Genomic DNA, 18830 nt, shown 5'->3' with positions numbered 1-18830 from the left:
CCGCCGCCGCCACCGGCCCCGCCTCTCGTTTTGTCATCGTTGCCCTCCGAGGCCACCAGAGAGCGCGCGCGAGAGAAAGGGCGACCTCAAAGTTCTCTTCGTCCAAGCTGCACACATGTGCATGCGCAACAGCCTTTCCGGCGTATCCTGGCGGCCGCGGGGAACACTGGGAGTCCTGTCGTGTTCTCTCAGGAAAACCGGAGTAGAGCTGGGCCAGTGTCCCCACAACCGCCGATCCTTCGAGAATGATGGGATGCAGTGAGTGGGGGAGCTGGGAAGGAGACCCAGAAAAGATACACAGACGTGGACTACTACACACCGCAACGGTTACTTCAAACACACTGACATCAAATAGGAACATCTAGATAACGACAGCGCACTCACACACCCAGGAACACACACCAAACGTGATACACAGCGTCACACTACGAGTGACATGTACCAAATCATATCCAGAGATCCTGACACAGAAACATAACACAGAAATAATAAACTAAGATTCACAGAGGCGTGTTAACTGATCTACGAGCACCTGCACTCATACACGTTCAGGAACACACTTTTTGGAGCTAGATCTTAACACACAGGCGCAAATTACCGATATATATATATGGTGCCCAGGCTAAGGGAGGAAATACTCTGTCCAGAGGTAAGATAGAAGGGTGAGACCTAAAGGTCCAAGAATTTCCTCGACCATGATCTTGGATGGGCTGCCCTGCACACGTTACTCTAATCCATGCTTCCTTGCTTCATCACTGGCAAGTCCCGATATATTTTGTGATGCTAATCAAGCTACAGTGTATAGTATGTGTAAGAAAATTCCGAATATACATATTTGAGAGGGGACACACAAAAACTTCTAATTTCTTCCCCTTGGGGAAGTAAAATGAGGGACTGAGATTTATCTTTTTACTCTCTTGTAAAACTTGAATCTTTAAAAAACCACAAGCTTTTATAACTGCTAAAACTAAAGGAAAAAAAAAAAGTTCCCTCCATGAAACTCTTGAATCCAAGAGAGGGCTTCTCTCTAGGGCCATTTCACTCATTAAAAATCTGCTTTGAGTCAGCCCAAAGCTCCAAATAAAGTTTGACAGTTGTGCCTTGGTCAACCACTTTGGCTACATTTGCAGATCTGTATACTAAACTGGAAGGGCTTGGCTTTCTTGCTTGCTGAGCCAACAGCTCTGGGGAAGAAGATGGTGCTGTTTTGCTGGTCTGTGGAGCATGATTCATTCAAGGAACCTGGAACTATCAACTCGAGGCTAGAAGAGGCATGGACAGGAGGGAGAACAAAATCAAAATAGGTAGTTTAATCTGTAGATGACTGGCAATCTTAAAAGCTAATCATGGAGATAAATGGAACTTATTACTTAACACAACCCATGTAATTTATGTTGAAAAATAATCTTTGCTAAATCCTGGCTTATTTTAATCTGAACCATTCAAAGGCTTATGTTGTTTTTCTCACACAAAGGGGTTATAGATCTCAATTCCCAGCTCACAGAGTTCACCATTGTGGCTGAGAAAGCCTGATGGGCCCAGGGTACTTTCATGTTTTTATGCTATGCCTGGATGGTGGTGATGATGGTCTATGAATGTAAAACACTACCACAATAATGAAGGCTAAGAAGTTTGCCAATGATGAGGAAAGACACTGCAATGGAACCATCAGAGGTGCAGTTTTAAAATGCTGCAGACATTCAACTGTTTGTCTCAGGCACTAACAATTCTAACTTGAGATGGAAGGTGAAGTAGGAATCAGGAATCAGGAGAGGATGGTTATGAAGGCCTAGGATGGCTATGAACAGCTTCCCACTCTCCCCGAATTATCAAAACGTAGAATGTGTAAATCCTCTGACTCAAAACACTCCACGTATGGGGAAGAAATCAGACATATATATAGATACGTAAGGATTTCATAGCTATGTTATAAACAATCAAGAAACTGAAAAGCCTATCAATAGGGAATTGGTTAAGTGAATTACGGTATTAACAGAATAAAGCAAGTTATTAAAAAATGGCTAAGATGGTAAATTTTGTGTATTAAAAAAAACTGTCCTAAAAGGAGGGTCAAATTTGTAGAAAGTAAGTTGTAAATGTAAAACAAGCAAAGGTGATTATGCTTTGAATAAGAAGGGTGATATGAGGAAGAAAAAATTCCTTTTCCAGTCTGAGCCAAGCCCTTCCTTGCTAGTTTTGCACAGGCTCAGCTACATACGAGATGGGTCAGAAACACACCTTGTACTTGCGAGCAGAAGCAGCCACCATCAGGAAAATAAGTTCGGTTTTCACTAAAGTTTCACCATCCATTATACCAAGAATCATTTAAACTCCAATTCCTTTCCACAGGTCTTCATACCACAAAATAGAGTGCACACAGAGCATGAACTAGGGCTTATCTTGATACTAAGTGTAGGAAAAAAAAGGGGGGGGGACATATATCAAGAACATAGTTGGTAGTTGCCAAAGAAGTAGCTGTGATTTAACAACCCTGGCAAGGTTGAGCAAATAGAAATTGGTCCTACTTTTGATAGTCAGGTGCAATGACTGAAACTTCAGTATTTTGTCCTTGTCAAAGGTAGGACATCCCTGCTGCTCTTGGTATATCCATTTGGATCAGGTCCTCACAACCAATACATCAATGCTGCCATGTATGAAGCACAATGACAAGATGGTTCAAAGATCATTAAACTTGTATCTAATGGCAGCAATTTTCACCCGAAGTTTACAAATGCTATTGGCACGGATACGTTTGACTTTTCTCTACTACATGTAACATACTGCTTTTCAATTTTCCCATTCTCTACTGTACATTTGGCTTTGCAGAATTCTTAAAACTGTATGGAAATTATAAATCTAAGAACTATAATTTCAAGGAAAGGCCAGGGTTAAAAATCTTAAGATAAAGCCTTTTAAAAGTATTAACATAGCCTTTTAATCATGTTATTACCTGACAGTCCTCTCCCTCAGAACTTTTCCGAATTACTTTAGTACCTTAATTGAGCTCTAGCTTGTCAACTATAATGTTTATAATTCAGCAAATTAGATATACCTGGAGTGATGGGCGGTACCTACTTCCATTTTGCCATTCACTTGAAACTTCAGTAAATTAGCTGTTCAAGATTTTATTAATGTTCCAAGCAAAAGATAAAGGGTTGACTTGGGAAAGCAGTTATCTAGGGCTCTGAAATGGGTGTCTCCCATTAACAACTCTTTAAAAAATGCTTTGTGAGCACCCCCAAATAATGATTATTTTCCAACATTCCCCTTATTTTTAGTTTTTAACAGTAGCAAAACCAGTACTTCAAGCAACAGCATCTAAACCAGGTGTTTGATTACAACTGCCTAGCAGTAACACTTCAGCTACAGGTAAACCAAAGTGTGGCCTCTATCCTTGACATCACCATCACCTGGTAACTTGAAAAATGATAATTATTAACACCCACCCTACACCTAGCAAATCTGAAATTCTAAGAACAGGGCCCAGCAATGTTTAAATGAAGCTTCCTGGTAATTCTGATGCATGCTAACATTTGAGAACGACTAAAGAAAAAGAATTCACAGAACCATTTTGTTTATATACCATGTTGTATAAGAATCTTGGTCTTACCCATGACAGCCAAAGGACCTGCATCAGACTGGAGAGGCACTCCAGCTCAACAAACAGCTCAAGGTCCTTGTCAGGGAATATAACCTCAAATGCATAACCATTCAATGCTTGAGCTTTCAGCTATCCTAGGCCATTTTCTATGATGGAGGCCAATACAGAGAGTACAGAGCTACTCACTCCTAGCCCTAGTGCATGTTATCCTAACCAAACTGTCTATACCAATTTTGTTACTAATTTGATTTAAAAATATAATCTGCAGTGTTCCTACAGATTTCCACTACATACCATGAGCCTCTTTTGTCACAATTTTTATTCATGATGTTGTTTTACACGTCAAAGCCACCAAAAATGCACTGTGAACAAAGCGAGGCATAAAATGTGTACCCTTCCCCTTTTATAAACTTAATGCCACCGTAATACTTAATAGGGTATATACATCCTTTACTTGTCCCCATCACCCTAAGGGGTTAAAGAATTCAGAGAAAGGATATAACCTTTGAAAGTTCCTTGCAATCATACCGTTTTCTAGAGGAGGTACTTCCTGGTGTACTCTATAGCCAGAAATTCACCTTCCTCATTAATAAAATCTTAAATAAAATTATTTTTAGGATACACAGTACTACAGCTAGCAAACTCAAGCCTTACCAGGGTCACTCTCATATGCCGAATTTATCAACAATCGGTTAAAAGAAAACTGTAAAACAAACATGAAGTGTTTATAAAAGTTTCCTTTACCCAGGATTAACAGCAGCTTAAACTAAAAACTAAAATGGTGGTAGGAAAATTTTCAACTTTATAGCTGGTTAAAGTGGAAACACTCCTCTTAAATAAAGGTTTGCCATAATCTGGGAAATAGCTGTTACAGATTTATTCATCACTAGCAATTTATTTATGAGAATTTCTGCTTTCAAATGCTATCAAATGAAGATATTAAACATTCTTTTCTACAACTTGGTATATCTAACAAAGTAGGATCTATGAAAAGTTATCATTGACTGAAAACAATCAAGGGATTCCATGTACACAAAATGCTTTGTGTAGCTGCTGTTAAAAGTTGGAGTTAAACAAAAGCAGGTAATTAGTAAAGGCCAAAATTAAACTACAGAAGTAAACTGGCAAGGATTTTTTGTGCATGTTACATTTAAAAAAGTGTCATCTGCCCCTCAGTGGTAGATCATAATATTTCTTTCAACTATTTGATATATCCTTTAATACACTTGGACCTAAGAGTTTCAAAGAGAATCCCTTAAATTCTTATTTTTTTTTTAATTAAAAATTTGTTTGACAATAATCTCTTATACCTATAATCCCAACAACTTTGAAAGGCTGGTAATGGTAAAACCAATGCTTGTTATTCCATGTTACTTCCAATTTTATTGTTAAATACTTACACATGTCTAAACATGAGCTTTTACCATTTCCTCACCCTTAACATCTTAAAACTCCAAGGTTTTAAAAAACTATGAAGAGTCCCATTTTCAGTTATGTAACAGCAACAAGAAATCCACCAGCACCAAAAGCTTTAAAACTCAGATCTTTAGTAGCAGTCTTTAGAACACGCTAAATTAAAAATGTAATAATTTGTTAAAGCATGCAAAAAAGTGTAACAGTGAATAAAAACCACAACTGACAAATATATTGGTTAACATTTCAAACATGTATAACCAATGAACATGGCCTAGGTTTTTTTTTTTTATTGGTACTCACTTCAGAAACTTGAATCCACAGATATAAGCAGTATATAACCAGAAAGTTACAAGTAAACACAGATTATACATGCAAATTTCTGTTCACAAAGGTCACATATGCAGTATATGAATTAGAAGCGTGCGTCTAAGATTATGGCCAAACTGTTTTTAAAATGCAGAAATGTAAAATTACATCTTGAAAATATGAAGAGATGGTCTACACACTTCAAAAATCAAATGTGCTTATACCAGATGTATGACAGCTACAGGATTCAAGTGACAAGCAATATCTCAAGAAATTAATACTGGTCAAAGAGAATGGGAATATTTTTACATTTCACTGAAAAATACATTGACTACTAGAATACGAAATCTAGCAGGAACTTAGGGAAAAAATTACAAAATCTAAAGCCAATTACTTAATATTTCTTATTACCTAAACAGCATGACATTAAAAGAAAACTGCACCTGCATTTTAATTACCAATCTCACATTAATGACGTTCTCAAAAAATGAAACAAAACCAAAAATGCTTCGAACTGCAAATGAAAAGTCTGAAAGGCTCAGATTAAAATGTGGAATGTTTCAGATGAAAGTAATAAAAATACAATTGGTTTTGTTCTTTATTGAATGGAATCAAAAGTTTTGACATTTCTTTGAAGCTTGGAACTACTAAATTTCATTTCTCTGAATGTTTCTACGTATCTTTCTTAGTGATGCAAGTGTCTTAAGTAGCATATGAAGTCAGTCTCTACCAAGTATTTCTGTCTGTTACCATTTTGATAAAACAAAAACAATTCTTCATTAACTTAACCGTATATGTATTTTTGCTATAACACTTAACACATGAACAGACGTCTATTATTTTTCCACTATAACAAAAGAGTACAATAGTTTTCTTCTAACTATCTGTATTGTATTTAAAAAAGGTTAACATTTAAAAACAAAGAACCATTATTTTCTTTGAAATCATTAAGCTTCTTGCACATCTTAAGCTTCCTTCTTCTGCCTGCGTTCTTCTGCCAATTTATTCAGAAATTTCTGAAAAGAAAATAGAAAAATTTTTTTTACAAGGATTAAGTCACCGCAGTGAAACATACCAAATAGATTAACTCCAAAACAAAATATTCTATCCATGTTTAGGGACTTGAGTCTAATTTAACTATAACCTTATCAATATTTTTAAGATCCAGTTATTCTTATTAGGCAAGTATGAAACTAAACTGGACACCAGTTTAGTAAGGCATGGGAGAAAAACGGTAAAATATGGAAAAGTTATTTAATGTGCAATTAAGACTAACTTACAGAGATCATCAAACAAAGACTGTAACAGCCACACAGAAGAACTACTGTTACCCCAAGAACTTAGTTAAAATGACACGTATTTATTCAATGACCCTTCCACTAAGCCAAGCAGACAAAATATTTATATTAAATTGCTGCTACCATTGAAAATAACCAGTTCTTAATGCTCTAGTAGCTTTATATTAATCAGTGTTATCTACAATTATGAATTCTTTAACTCTTACTTTCAAGTTTTTCCCATTATTTATTTCAATACTTAGTCCTTAAGCCACTAACTAAAACACCAAACTTCAAAATATCCAAACAGAAATTTGTTATGCTTTACCATGTTGTGCTTTTTAAATTTATCCTTTTATCTTTATATCCTGTTGATCATGAAACTTACTGAAGTGTCATTATTAATATATAATAATTTAAAGTCAATGTAAAAATCATTAAGTATGAAGGGATATGGCACTTTATAAAGCTGGCTTTCAGGCCTCCAATATCCAAATTAGAGAAATTACAGTCTAACAACCATTTGAGAATACTCAAATAACTTTATACCAAAGAATTTGTAACATTTAGAACTATAAATTTAGAAATTACTCAATTAACAACATTTAGTTAAGAGTGTTTTCTAGAAAGAGGCTTAACGGATGTTTCTAGAATTCATTAAACTGCTCAAGGCCCATCAATAAAGAATGTTATCTCCAGGATAAAGCACGCTGGGTCCACAGGCAGTACTTTCCATAAACTTACATGATTTGCTAGTTTTCACAAAAGAACTCTCCTCTTTTAGATATAGCCTTACCTTTAATTTCTGATAATGAGGAAGGCTGCTGCAATGAGTATTCTTTGCAACTTCTTCATTTGTATAAAAGAGTGAACACAGCTTACAGTAAAACCCTGTTTTAGGTATCACATAGTCTATACCTAGAACACAAACATACATTCTTACAAATTCAGTAAACTGAAGATTTTAATAGTGTTCTCAAATCTTTTTTTCCTGTCAATATAATTTGAATGAGGTAACATTTGTGACAAGTCTAATATAGCCTAAGCTAAAACAAAACAAAAACCATGACATTGTCAATAGTTTGTACTTAATTGATGTTTAAGGTCCCACACCTAATTGTTCTCTTAAAAATCTTGAAATAGAGAAGGTAAACAAAACAAAAAGCAATGTGAAATTCTCAGAAAACTTTATGAGAAAAGAGAACATATTATGGAATGGTAACAAAAGATAATACAAAATCAGGAGACACGGGTAAGAGGAAAAAAGAATGTTCCAATTAAGATTTACAAACTGTTTTGCATATAAGTAAATTAAGAATGTTATCAGAGCTTATGTAAGACCAATTTTAAAAATCTTATTTAATAAGAGTTTGGGGAGGGTGAGAGGGGAAAGAACAAAGCCTTAAATCTCACCAACAGGAACATTGGGCTGATATGGTCCAATTCTATACTCATCTGGGATTGTATAGTCCTCCTTGTTTTCATCACTTTGGCCATCTGCGTTTTCACTTGTATCTTTGTTGGGATCATCAGCATTCTCAGCAGATTCAGCACCTGGTTCTGTATTTTCCTCATTTTTAATTCCATTTTCCAACGCTGCTTCATTTTCTTGGTCAAGTTCCTCGATCTTGTCCACCTTAATTTCAACCAAACCATCATCATTTTTGTCACCAGATTTAAATGCCATGCCCGATTTACGAAGTTTCTGAAGTTCCGAATCTTCCTCATCACCAACCTCATCTAGAGTGACAAAACCTTCCATACTCCCTGGGAAACGACGCTGTTAAGAAAGACAAATTTACTCTGCAACAATTATCCTGCAGCATCCCTTCCATTTGCTTTACTTGAAGGGAAAGGGATAGCGTCTTTGCCTTCATTCATTTTCTCAAAAAAAAAAAAAAAAAAAAAGCTGACTTCTTCCTTTTTCCCCCCTAAATTACTAACCTTTTCAAAAACAGCTCAGCTTGTTTTAAAACTAAATAATCGAAGGCTTGCCTCATACAAAGAGCAGAAAATAAATATGAGGACATTCATATTCTATACTTTCTGAGACTATTCTGCTGCTAGGGAATGTATCGAAGAACTGATTTGATAGTTGAAAGATGTCCTTCAAAGAAGGTATCTTATGGTATAAATCTTGCTTAGAGGACATTCAGTCTAAAAATAGCACTGTGGTTTAAAAATCAAGCTCTGGAGCATGACTGCTTAGGTTTAGATTTTGGCTCTGCCATTTATAGGCAGTATAACCACAATCCACTCAATTTTAACATATCTCAATCTGCTCATTCAAGAAATGGGGATAAAAAAGTATCTATGGCATAGGGTCATTATAAGAATCAGTTAATCAGCACACACAAAGAGCTTAGGAAAAATTATAGCATGTAATAAGCGCTCAATAATTATCAGCTCTTAAGAGTGCAAACATAGCACTATCCACTTCAGCCAGAAAAAGAATCTCAAGACTAACTTTTTTGACCAAGCCATCGAAAACTGGAGTAAGTATTAGTTTCCTAGTAGCTGAGTACTGCTTAGAAGGAACCAATGAAATAGAATTATAAAAATCTCATTTCAAGACCCATTTATCTTAAGGAGCTCCAAAGGGGCTCCTTAACATAGGCAGTCAATACACCATGGGTCTTTTGAGTTACTGTTCTTTTACCATGTATGTATTTTTGTATTGATATTCGCCTTATATGCTCTTATATGTGACGTGTTCTAAGAAAAAATGTTTTAAAACCTATTAAAGTATCTAATCAAGGTTACATTTCTCTAATAGGAAAATTCTTCAGATTCAACCATTTTTGACAAAAGGTTTTTAGTGGCCTGGGTCAGTTAAGTTACTGTAAAATTCATACCCCATCTTTTAAAAAACAAGCTGGACCATAAAGGCTGCCTACTACTACTTACACACTACCACTACAAAACGGAATCATATGTAGTTTTAAGTCTTTCTCCTTCATTACTAAAAAGTTCCCTTTGTGAACTGACATTTTTCTTTTGAAAATTAGTCCTATTTAATCTATTTATTGCAGAGTTTAGGTTTCAATGTTTTTATTATTCATATCTATTTTTTCCTAATATAAGTGACTTCTCTTTATTGTGACCCTAACATATATAATTTGAAACGTTTATCTGATCTCGTTTTCTACTAAAACAGGTCAACATATAATCTTCCTTTACCTTTTTAAGCTTTTTCTTCGCAGTTGCTGAAGCACTCGCATTTGCATCTTTTTTCACAACTTTGTCTGAAGGTTCCTTTTTCCCATCAGATGCCACATCCCCTAAATTAGCAAGATCTGTCTCATCTCCCACTGAACTGCCACTTTCTAGCAGTGCTGCTGCTTCTTCTTCATCTACAAGTAGCTCATCTTCAGATTCAAGAAGCATGTTAGGTTCTTGTTCTGCCTGGTCATCCTTTGTATCTTTTTCACCATCTTCTCCTGATTTCTCTTCTTGTTCTTTACCTTCGGTTGTACTTTCAGTCTTCTGGGAACCATCAGTTTTGGATTTCTTATCACTTGGAGATTCTTTGCCATCTGGAGAGTAAGATCTTTTCCTGAAACCAAAAGATACATCTGAATTAATTCACCTGAGCTGGAAAACAAAAGTTTTTAATATACTAGTGTACACAAAGACACCGACACACCGACACACACACACACACACACAGGGAAATTACCGGGACTTATCTTTTTTCAGTAAGTCAATGCCTCTGTTGGGAATCTAAAAGACAAAATTTTACAGAAGTTAAATAAATGTATTAGAATTTGTAGAATATATAATTATCCAATTAACTAATAATTGATGACCATCCTTTATATATCAACTAAGCTTATTCAATCTCTGTAACCATACCTAAGAATTTAAGCTGCATACAGTTACCAGTTCATTACAATCAACATTTCAATAGCAGTAAATAATAAACATTTTGTTAACAGAACTCTGTTCAAAAAAAATCTTAAATAGATAAAAGTAAAAAGGTGCTTTATACAGACATCAGTTTAAAAACTTCTGTACTAACGAAGACCAGAAAAAGAGAAAAGGTTATTCTCTTTCAATAACCAAACCCTATATTCTTGGCATATAAAAATGTTTATAAGAATGTCATGGCTTGAAAAGCATGAAAACAAGCTTTATAATGAAGTAGAATCAAATACTACATACCCTGAGTACCAATTTTTTGTATTTTTCAGACAGGTCAACTTTTACACATCTCCCTTGAAACCAAAGGGCCTTTTTCAAACAGTGGTCAACCATTGCCATTGCATCTTCTCTGGTCTCCATCTCAATAAAGGCCTGAAAAAAAAAAATTAGCAAAGACATTATTTTTCAGAGAATTGTACAGAATTTTAGAGCTTATTTTTTCTACCTGTTAGGAGAATTTAATCTTTAGTATAGAGATAGCAGTAAGAGTTAAACATCACCCAGTGAAATAAGGGCAATTTGTCAGATTTACAAAGTATCTTGTCCAAATATTAAACCACCTATACGCAGTCTTTTTGCAAAAGTAATTAAAGTACTAAGCTTAGAAAATATCACTCAAAATACATTAAGGAAAAGAAAAAAAAATTAAAAAGTAAAAGTTTGGAAGGATACAAACTCATGTTGTTACAAAAGGGTTAAAAAAAAGAAAGAAAAGATGCTCTCCTTACTATGAATTTTAAAAATGAAATACAAGTATGACATAACTTCATCCATCCATTAAATTCACATAATTTGAAAAGTCTTTAATATCCAGTGTTTGCAAAGCTCTCACTCTCAGACAATGCTGGTGTGACTATAAATGAGTACTATTTTTTGAAGAGGAATTTGACACCATCAAAGTAAAGAAAGCAAATATCAGGATCCAAAATTCCAATTCTGAAATTGTATCCTCCAATCAAATGCATAAATTCACATGCCACAAAGTCCACAGCAGCATTAATGGCACAGCCAAAATACTAGCAACTCTAATATCCATCAACTAAAGAAATTAAATTCATTACAGTTTACTCAATGGAATCGTATAATGTGGAAAACAACAGTATGATATAATCCCATTTGAAGTAAGGGGGAAAAGTATACCTATATACACAAAGGAAGATCTTTGGAAGCAAACTCTGGAAACAAATAGTGTTGTTAACCAAGCAAGAGAAAAGATCTTTACTTTCCACTTTTATTTATTCACTACGAATGAGGATATTAAAAAAAACACAAAAAACAAACAAAACTTAAAGCACTTTGAGAAATAATCTTTTTAAAATAGAGCTTTACTGGAGTGTAACTGCTTCACAATACTCTGTTAGTTTCTGTTGTACAACAAAGTGAATCAGCCATATGCATACGTATACCCCCATATCCCCTCCCTCTCGAGCCTCCCTCCCAATCCCACCTCTCCAGGTCATCTCAAGGCACCGAGCTGATCACCCTGTGCTATGCTGCTGCTTCCCACTAGCTAACTATTTTACGTTCGGTAGTGTATATATGTCGATGCTACTCTCACTTCACCCCAGCTTCCCCCTCTCCCCACTCCATGTCAAGTCCATTCTCTATGTCTATGTCTTTATTCCTGCCCTGCCACTAGGTTCATCGGTTCCTTTTTTTTATTTTAACATTCCATATATGTGTTAGCATACGGTATTCGTTTTTCTCTTTCTGTCTCACTTCACTCTGTATGACAGACTCTAGGTTCATCCAACTCACTACAAATAACTCAATTTCGTTTCTTCTTATGGTTGAGTTACACTCCACTGTATATATGTGCCACATCTTCTTTATCCATTCATCTGTCGATGGACATTTACATTGGTTCCATGTCCTGGCTATTGTAAATAGTGCTGCAATGAATATTGTGGTACATGACTCTCTTTGAATTATGGTTTTCTTAGGGTATATGCCCAGTAGTGGGACTGCTGGGTCATATGGTAGTTCTAATTTTAGTTTTTTAAGGAACCTTCATACTGTTCTCCAAAGTGGATGTATCAATTTACATTCCCACCAACAGTGCAGGAGAGTTCCCTTTTCACCACACCCTTTCCAGCATTTATTGTTTCTAGATTTTTTGATAATGGCCATTCTGACCGGCGTGAGGTGATACCTCATTGTAGTTTTGATTCGCATTTCTCTAATAATTAGTGATGTTGAGCATCTTTTCATGTGCCTCTTGGCCATCTGTATGTCTTCTTTGGTGAAATGTCTATTTACGTCTTCTGCCCATTTTTTAATTGAATTGTTTGTTTTTTTGATATTGAGCTCCATGAGCTGCTTGTATATTTTGGAGATTAATCCTTTGTCCATTGTTTCATTTGCAAATATTTTCTCCCATTCTGAGGGCTGTCTATTCATCTTGTTTACGGTTTCCTTTGCTGTGCAAAAGCTTTTAAGTTTACTTAGGTCCCATTTGTTTATTTTTGTTTTTATTTCCGTTTCTCTAGGAGGTGGGTCAAAAAGGATCTTGCTGTGATTTATGTCATAGAGTGTTCTGCCTATGTTTTCCTCTAAGAGTTTTATAGTGTCTGGCCTTACACTTAGGTCTTTAATCCATTTTGAGTTTATTTTTGTGTATGGTGTTAGGGAGTGTTCTAATTTCATTCTTTTACATGTAGCTGTCCAGTTTTCCCAGCACCACTTATTGAAGAGGCTGTCTTTTCTCCCTTGTATATTCTTGCCTCCTTTGTCGAAAATTAGGTGACCATGTGTGCGTGGGTTTGTCTCTGGACTTTCTATCCTGTACCGTTGATCTATATTTTTGTTTTCGTGCCAGTACCATACTGTCTTGATTACTGTAGCTTTGTAGTATAATTTGAAGTCAGGGAGCCTGATTCCTCCAGCTCCGTTTTTCTTTCTCAAGATTGCTTTGGTTATTTGGGGTCTTCCATGCTTCCTTACAAATTGCAAAATTTTTTATTCTAATTCTGTGAAGAATGTCATTGGTACTCTGACAGGGATTGCACTGAATCTGTAGATTGCTTTGAGTAGTACAGTCATTTTCACACTATTGATTCTTCCAATCCAAGAACATGATGTATTTCTCCATCTGTTTATGTCTCTGATTTCTTTCATTAGTGTTCTATAGTTTTCTGAGTACAAGTCTTTCGCCTCCTTAGCTAGGTTTATTCCTAGGTATTTTATTCTTTTTGTTGCGATGTTAAATGGGATTGTTTCCTTAATTTCTCTCTCTGATCTTCTGTTGTTAGTGTATAGGAATGCCAGAGATTTCTGTGCATTAATTTTGTATCCTGCAACCTTACCAAATTCACTGATTAGTTCTAGTAGTTTTCTGGTGGCATCTTTAGGATTTTCTATGTAGAGTAGAAAATTATGTCACGCCATCTGCAAACAGTGACAGTTTTACTTCTTCTTTTCCAATTTGGATTCCTTTTATTTCTTTTTCTTCTCTGATTGCCGTGGCTAGGACTTCCAAAACTATGTTGAGTGGCAAAAGTGGACATCCTTGTCTTGTTCCTGATCTTAGTGGAAATGCTTTCAGTTTTTCACCATTGAGTATGATGTTTGCTGTGGGTTTGTCATATATGGCCTTTACTATGTTGAAGAAGGTTCCCTCTATGCCCATTTTTCTGGAGAGTTTTTATCATAAATGGGTGTTGAATTTTGTCAAAAGCTTTTTCTGCAGCTATTGAGATGATCATATGGTTTTTATTCCTTAATTTGTTAATGTAGTGTATCACACATCGATTGATTTGCGTATACTTAAGAATCCTTGCATCCCTGGGATAAATGCCATTTGATCATGGTGTATGATCCTTTTAATATGTTGTTGGATTCTGTTTGTTAGTATTTTGTTCAAGATTTTTGCATCTATGTTCATCAGTGATATTGGTCTGTAATTTTCTTCTTTTGTGATATCTTTGTCTGGTTTTGGTATCAGGGTGATGGTGAATTTGGGAGTGTTCCTCCCTCTGCAATTTTTTGAAGAGTTTGAGAAGGATCGGCGTTAGCTCTCCTCTAAATGTTTGATAGAATTCGCCCACTATGACTTTTAAAAAACTACCATTTGGCTAGAAAATTTATCTATGATAAGATAAAGAACCACTCCACCTTGGATGCCAAATTACCACCCCTGCCCTTTCTTCACTACGAGGATATTAAAAAAACAAAACGAAACAAAAAACTTAAAGCATTCTGAGAAATAATCTTTTTCAAAACTTCTACATGTATATTACCTGACTTTTCATCCTCATCAGTATATAATTCTTAATTTTCCCATAAGGCTCAGCAAGCTTGAGGACAGCACTGTCAGAATAGCCAGAATGAGGTAAATTGCTGAGATGTATCACACGTCCAAGCTCTTGTTTTTGATCAAACTTCTGGTCTGGTTTCCCTTCAGGTTTCTTTAATTTAATAAATGGGAAAAAAAAGGAGGGAGGGGGAGTCAAACGTTGGTAGGCATGCCGTAATTATTAGTTAATAGTTAAGATTATCCTAGATATTAGCAACAATTTAAAATAGCTGTAAGCTTGTAAATATTAAAATGATGTATCAAATGGTTGGTAATACAAATCTGGAAAAACAGATATTACCTTTATTCTTTTATACTTCTGGGATAAATGAACTCTCACTGGCTTGCCAAATACTAATGCTGGTGTGGTTGTATAATAATCCACTGCAGCCTGAGCATCTTCTGTGGTTGCCATTTCAATAAATGCCTAAAATGGCAAAAAAAATTATTTCCCAAAACCAACCAAATTCCACAATGCCCAAACTCTTTCCAAAAATATTTAATCATTAATTAGAAAGCATTTTCAAGAATCTAAAAGCAAAACAAGAAACCCAGCATTGCTAATTTGCTATTTATTAATGGTCACCTCAGATTTTATTACCATCATGATACTAAAACTATCATTTATTATGCCTACTGAACCTGAAATAATTTGGTGCCACTTGGGTAAAAGTTTGAAATGGTTTTCCAAATAATTATTCTTATATAGCCCTTATAGTAGCAGCAGTATAATTATGACAATGTTACTGCTTAAGAATCACAATTTATAAAGTTACTAATAATCCGTTAGTACTAGAATTTACAACTGATTAGTTCAACTATTGGCCCTTTGCTCTACATTACATTCCATATTGATGATTTAAGCTTACATTCTTTTTCTAATACAAAATTATGTAATCCCCTTTGGAAATATTTTAGTGATGAATAAATACTACACTTAACTCATACCTCATTAATTTTATTTAGAATCAGATGATTTGAAATAACTCCAAATGGTTCCACCAGCTGTAATAGTTGATATCTCAAGTTTTTCCCTCGCTGGAAATCCATGATGTGAACAACTCGGCTAGTTTCCTATCCATTAGGAAAAAATGAAGTTAGTAAACAAGTCTCTTTAGAAGCAATACGAAACAGGTTATGTATTATATTAAAACTTTTATAATCTACAGTCAACTGGAAAAAAACTAAATATTTAAAATATGTCACTGGGACAAATCTCAAAAGTTTCAGAAAACAGTACCTGCACTGATATTTAAACTGACTACTGTGTACATAATTAGATAGCAAAGTTCTTAACTTTGAATCAAGGTGAGATCTGTAGACTATGGACATATGAAAACAAAGTTTTAACTCTTATCAAAGTCATATATAAAAGCCTGATGATTTTCAAACTAAAGCAATCTTCCTATAATAAAGACTATGACACAAATTCCATTAGCAAGGATTCAAGTCAAATCACATTCCCCCGAACAGCTAAAACAGCAAAAGCAAGAGCTTTATTACTGACCACTCTGCCCTTTTGCATGTGTCTTGGTCCTTGCAGGTTTCCATTTCCAGCACCTTTATAGGGAAAAAGTGTATTTTTCAGTCTTGTAATAAATATACTTGCGCTACCAGGCTATTTTAATTGAAAAACAGACATCTTTCAAACACAAATGAAGGATATTAACAAATATCATATGAGTACCACATGTCTTCTCATGCAATGTTATTTCTGAGTTACAGTTCAATGACACTTCTTTTGCCTAACATCACTGCATTTAATTTTTATGATAAAAGCTCTTAGGGAAAGGTAACATGAATTTTATAATCACCCAGATTTCCTCTTGGTCCAACTGCTGGTCCCCCAAGATGAAATGAGGGAGGCGGAGGTCCCAGAATTCCTGGTGCTGGGTTTGTAGATTGCTGCAACATGAATGGATCACCCCTAGTATAATGTGAAAACATAAAATACAAAGCATGATAAAATCCATCAGAAATAACTAAAATTTACTGCTAAAACATTTGTATGACTATGATTCCAATCTTTGGGGGCATTTATGTATGAAGTAACTAGGGAAAAATCTATAACAATAAAATAAAAATTACTATATAAGAGATAGTTTCTAGAAATTCTTTCACCCACAGTGACTTCTACTTTTACCAAACTCTCATATTCAATAAAGAAATTATGAAAATACTGTTTATGAAATGTTGAAAAATTTAACCTGAATTCCTTACATTGATCTCCTTTACAAACAATAGCTTAAAAAATTTAACTTACATTGTGTGTCCTGTATCATTGTCAGGATTCCATTCTGGGTAGCTTTAAAAAGACCAGAAAATTAACTTTAAAATAAAACTGTCCTATTCACAAAGTAGCCTCGCTTGGCCTTTAAAATAGAGATTATTCATTAGTAAAGTTATACAGAGTCTAAGTGTTAGAAATATTACAGTTTAAAAACATGACATGTTGATATTTCCAAAGGAAAATTTCAGAATTTCAAATTAATCCAAATGAAGGAGAATATACTTGTTCTGTATTGCCTGAAAATGTAGGCAATGTATGTTGCAATTAAAATACTCCTATATTTGGCTTTTTTTTGGCCATGCCACATGGCTTGTATCCCCAATCAGGGACTAAACCCGGGCCCTTGGCAGTGAAAGTGTGTGTAGTCCTAACCACTGGGCCGCTAGAGAATGCCCTATATTTGTTAATTTACAAAGAAGAAAAGTGCTCCATGAGGGACTGGAAATGTTGGGTTATATGGGGAAACAAAGACTGACCACAGATTTTCTTTCTCCAATATTAAATACCAAGAGCAGAGCTGAGTTGTGTCACTAGACAGAAAGGACAGCCCCAACAGAGCATAGCATACGTGAAAATGGCCACTCCAGTGAACAATGGGTATCATGTGCTATTTTAGGCAGGGAGATTCTTTAGGAATTCAAATTCATTCTAGCAACTTAAACTCAGAATCAAAAGTATCTCAAAAGCAAGAAATACATCCTGAAGGGTTTTGCTTGAAAACTAACTTTTAACTTCTAGTAATTTCCCCCCTTTCCACGTCTTCTGTATTCTTAGAGCACGTATTACTGTTACTGCAAATGCTCTCATGAACCTGTTCTATGTATCAAAGGCTATCTTTAAGTCTATTAATTCTTTCAATTTGTATAAAAAGAACCAACATTTATTAACCCTACAAATATTAAATAACAAAGTACCACTACCACTGCATCTAACATCCCATATACAATTCCAGATCTAAACATTTTGTTTGTAATTGGCATTGCCTGGACAGTATCAACTATGCAGTAAAAACAATGTGGATATTACAAGTAAACGGTGAACTCCCCAAAGCAATCAATGGGTGTTTCTGATTCACGATAAGGATGCTTTAAAGGTATTTCAAACTCCTACATTTCAAGAAGAAGCTGGCATCGACGACTGTGACTTGCTCCATTGATATGTTGACTCCACTCCTGTAGCAAAGTAAATTAGTAGAATTAACAAAAATAAAACTAAGGTATTTTCATTTGAACCATTCAAACTCTAGAATGTTAATCTATATGTAGTATCATAAGCAGAACAAACACCTGCCCATTCACTAATCACACTGAATTAATTTAAAACCATTTCTCTGAATCCTTGTAGCTTGATCCTGCCCTCAAATACGCCATGCACATTCTTGGAAAAACTGGATAACTTGGTTAATATACTAACAGACCTGACAGGGAAAAGATATAGAGTTAATAAAGATCAAGAGTAGTAACTGACCTTGAGATCAGTAGGCATATTAATTTCTGTGGACGAAACTGAATTTTTATTTACGTATCATTAGAATTGCTTTTATAGAACTCTAAATATGATAAAATATCCATGCTTATATCACTTTAGAAAATATATACTATAAATGTGAATAATTAGTTAAAAACAATATCTTTAATTTCATCCAGCCTTTGAGGTATGTTGCAAGTGTACTAAAGCCATAAAAAGCTAAGTTGATTCAACAGGAGTGACTTTTCTAGAAAA

At 35.0% G+C, this 18830-nt stretch overlaps 1 protein-coding gene across 6 annotated transcripts in view; it reads right to left on the bottom strand.

The window, feature by feature from the left end:
- Positions 1–5248: 5248 nt before the first annotated feature.
- The window catches only part of MATR3 (matrin 3), a 30019-nt gene continuing 16437 nt past the window's right edge, over positions 5249–18830 (bottom strand). For 5 of the 6 annotated variants that reach the window (XM_057540336.1, XM_057540341.1, XM_057540338.1 and 2 more), the window contains 13 exons: positions 18219–18280; positions 17082–17123; positions 16633–16745; positions 16326–16378; positions 15767–15892; positions 15120–15245; positions 14763–14930; positions 10765–10896; positions 10280–10323; positions 9781–10156; positions 8014–8380; positions 7397–7518; positions 5249–6339 (listed from right to left, as the gene is read on the bottom strand). In XM_057540336.1, the coding sequence (XP_057396319.1) occupies positions 6289–6339; positions 7397–7518; positions 8014–8380; positions 9781–10156; positions 10280–10323; positions 10765–10896; positions 14763–14930; positions 15120–15245; positions 15767–15892; positions 16326–16378; positions 16633–16745; positions 17082–17123; positions 18219–18280 (1782 nt within the window). In that variant the 3' untranslated portion in view covers positions 5249–6288. The remainder of the gene's footprint in view (positions 6340–7396; positions 7519–8013; positions 8381–9780; positions 10157–10279; positions 10324–10764; positions 10897–14762; positions 14931–15119; positions 15246–15766; positions 15893–16325; positions 16379–16632; positions 16746–17081; positions 17124–18218; positions 18281–18830) is intronic. The other variant, XM_057540339.1, reaches the window with a different exon arrangement.

The sequence above is a fragment of the Balaenoptera acutorostrata genome, chromosome 2, assembly GCF_949987535.1.
Source record: "Balaenoptera acutorostrata chromosome 2, mBalAcu1.1, whole genome shotgun sequence".
Taxonomy (NCBI): domain Eukaryota; kingdom Metazoa; phylum Chordata; class Mammalia; order Artiodactyla; family Balaenopteridae; genus Balaenoptera; species Balaenoptera acutorostrata.
The sequence above is the reverse complement of the archived record's forward strand: the minus strand, read 5'-3'. Positions and strand labels throughout refer to the sequence as shown.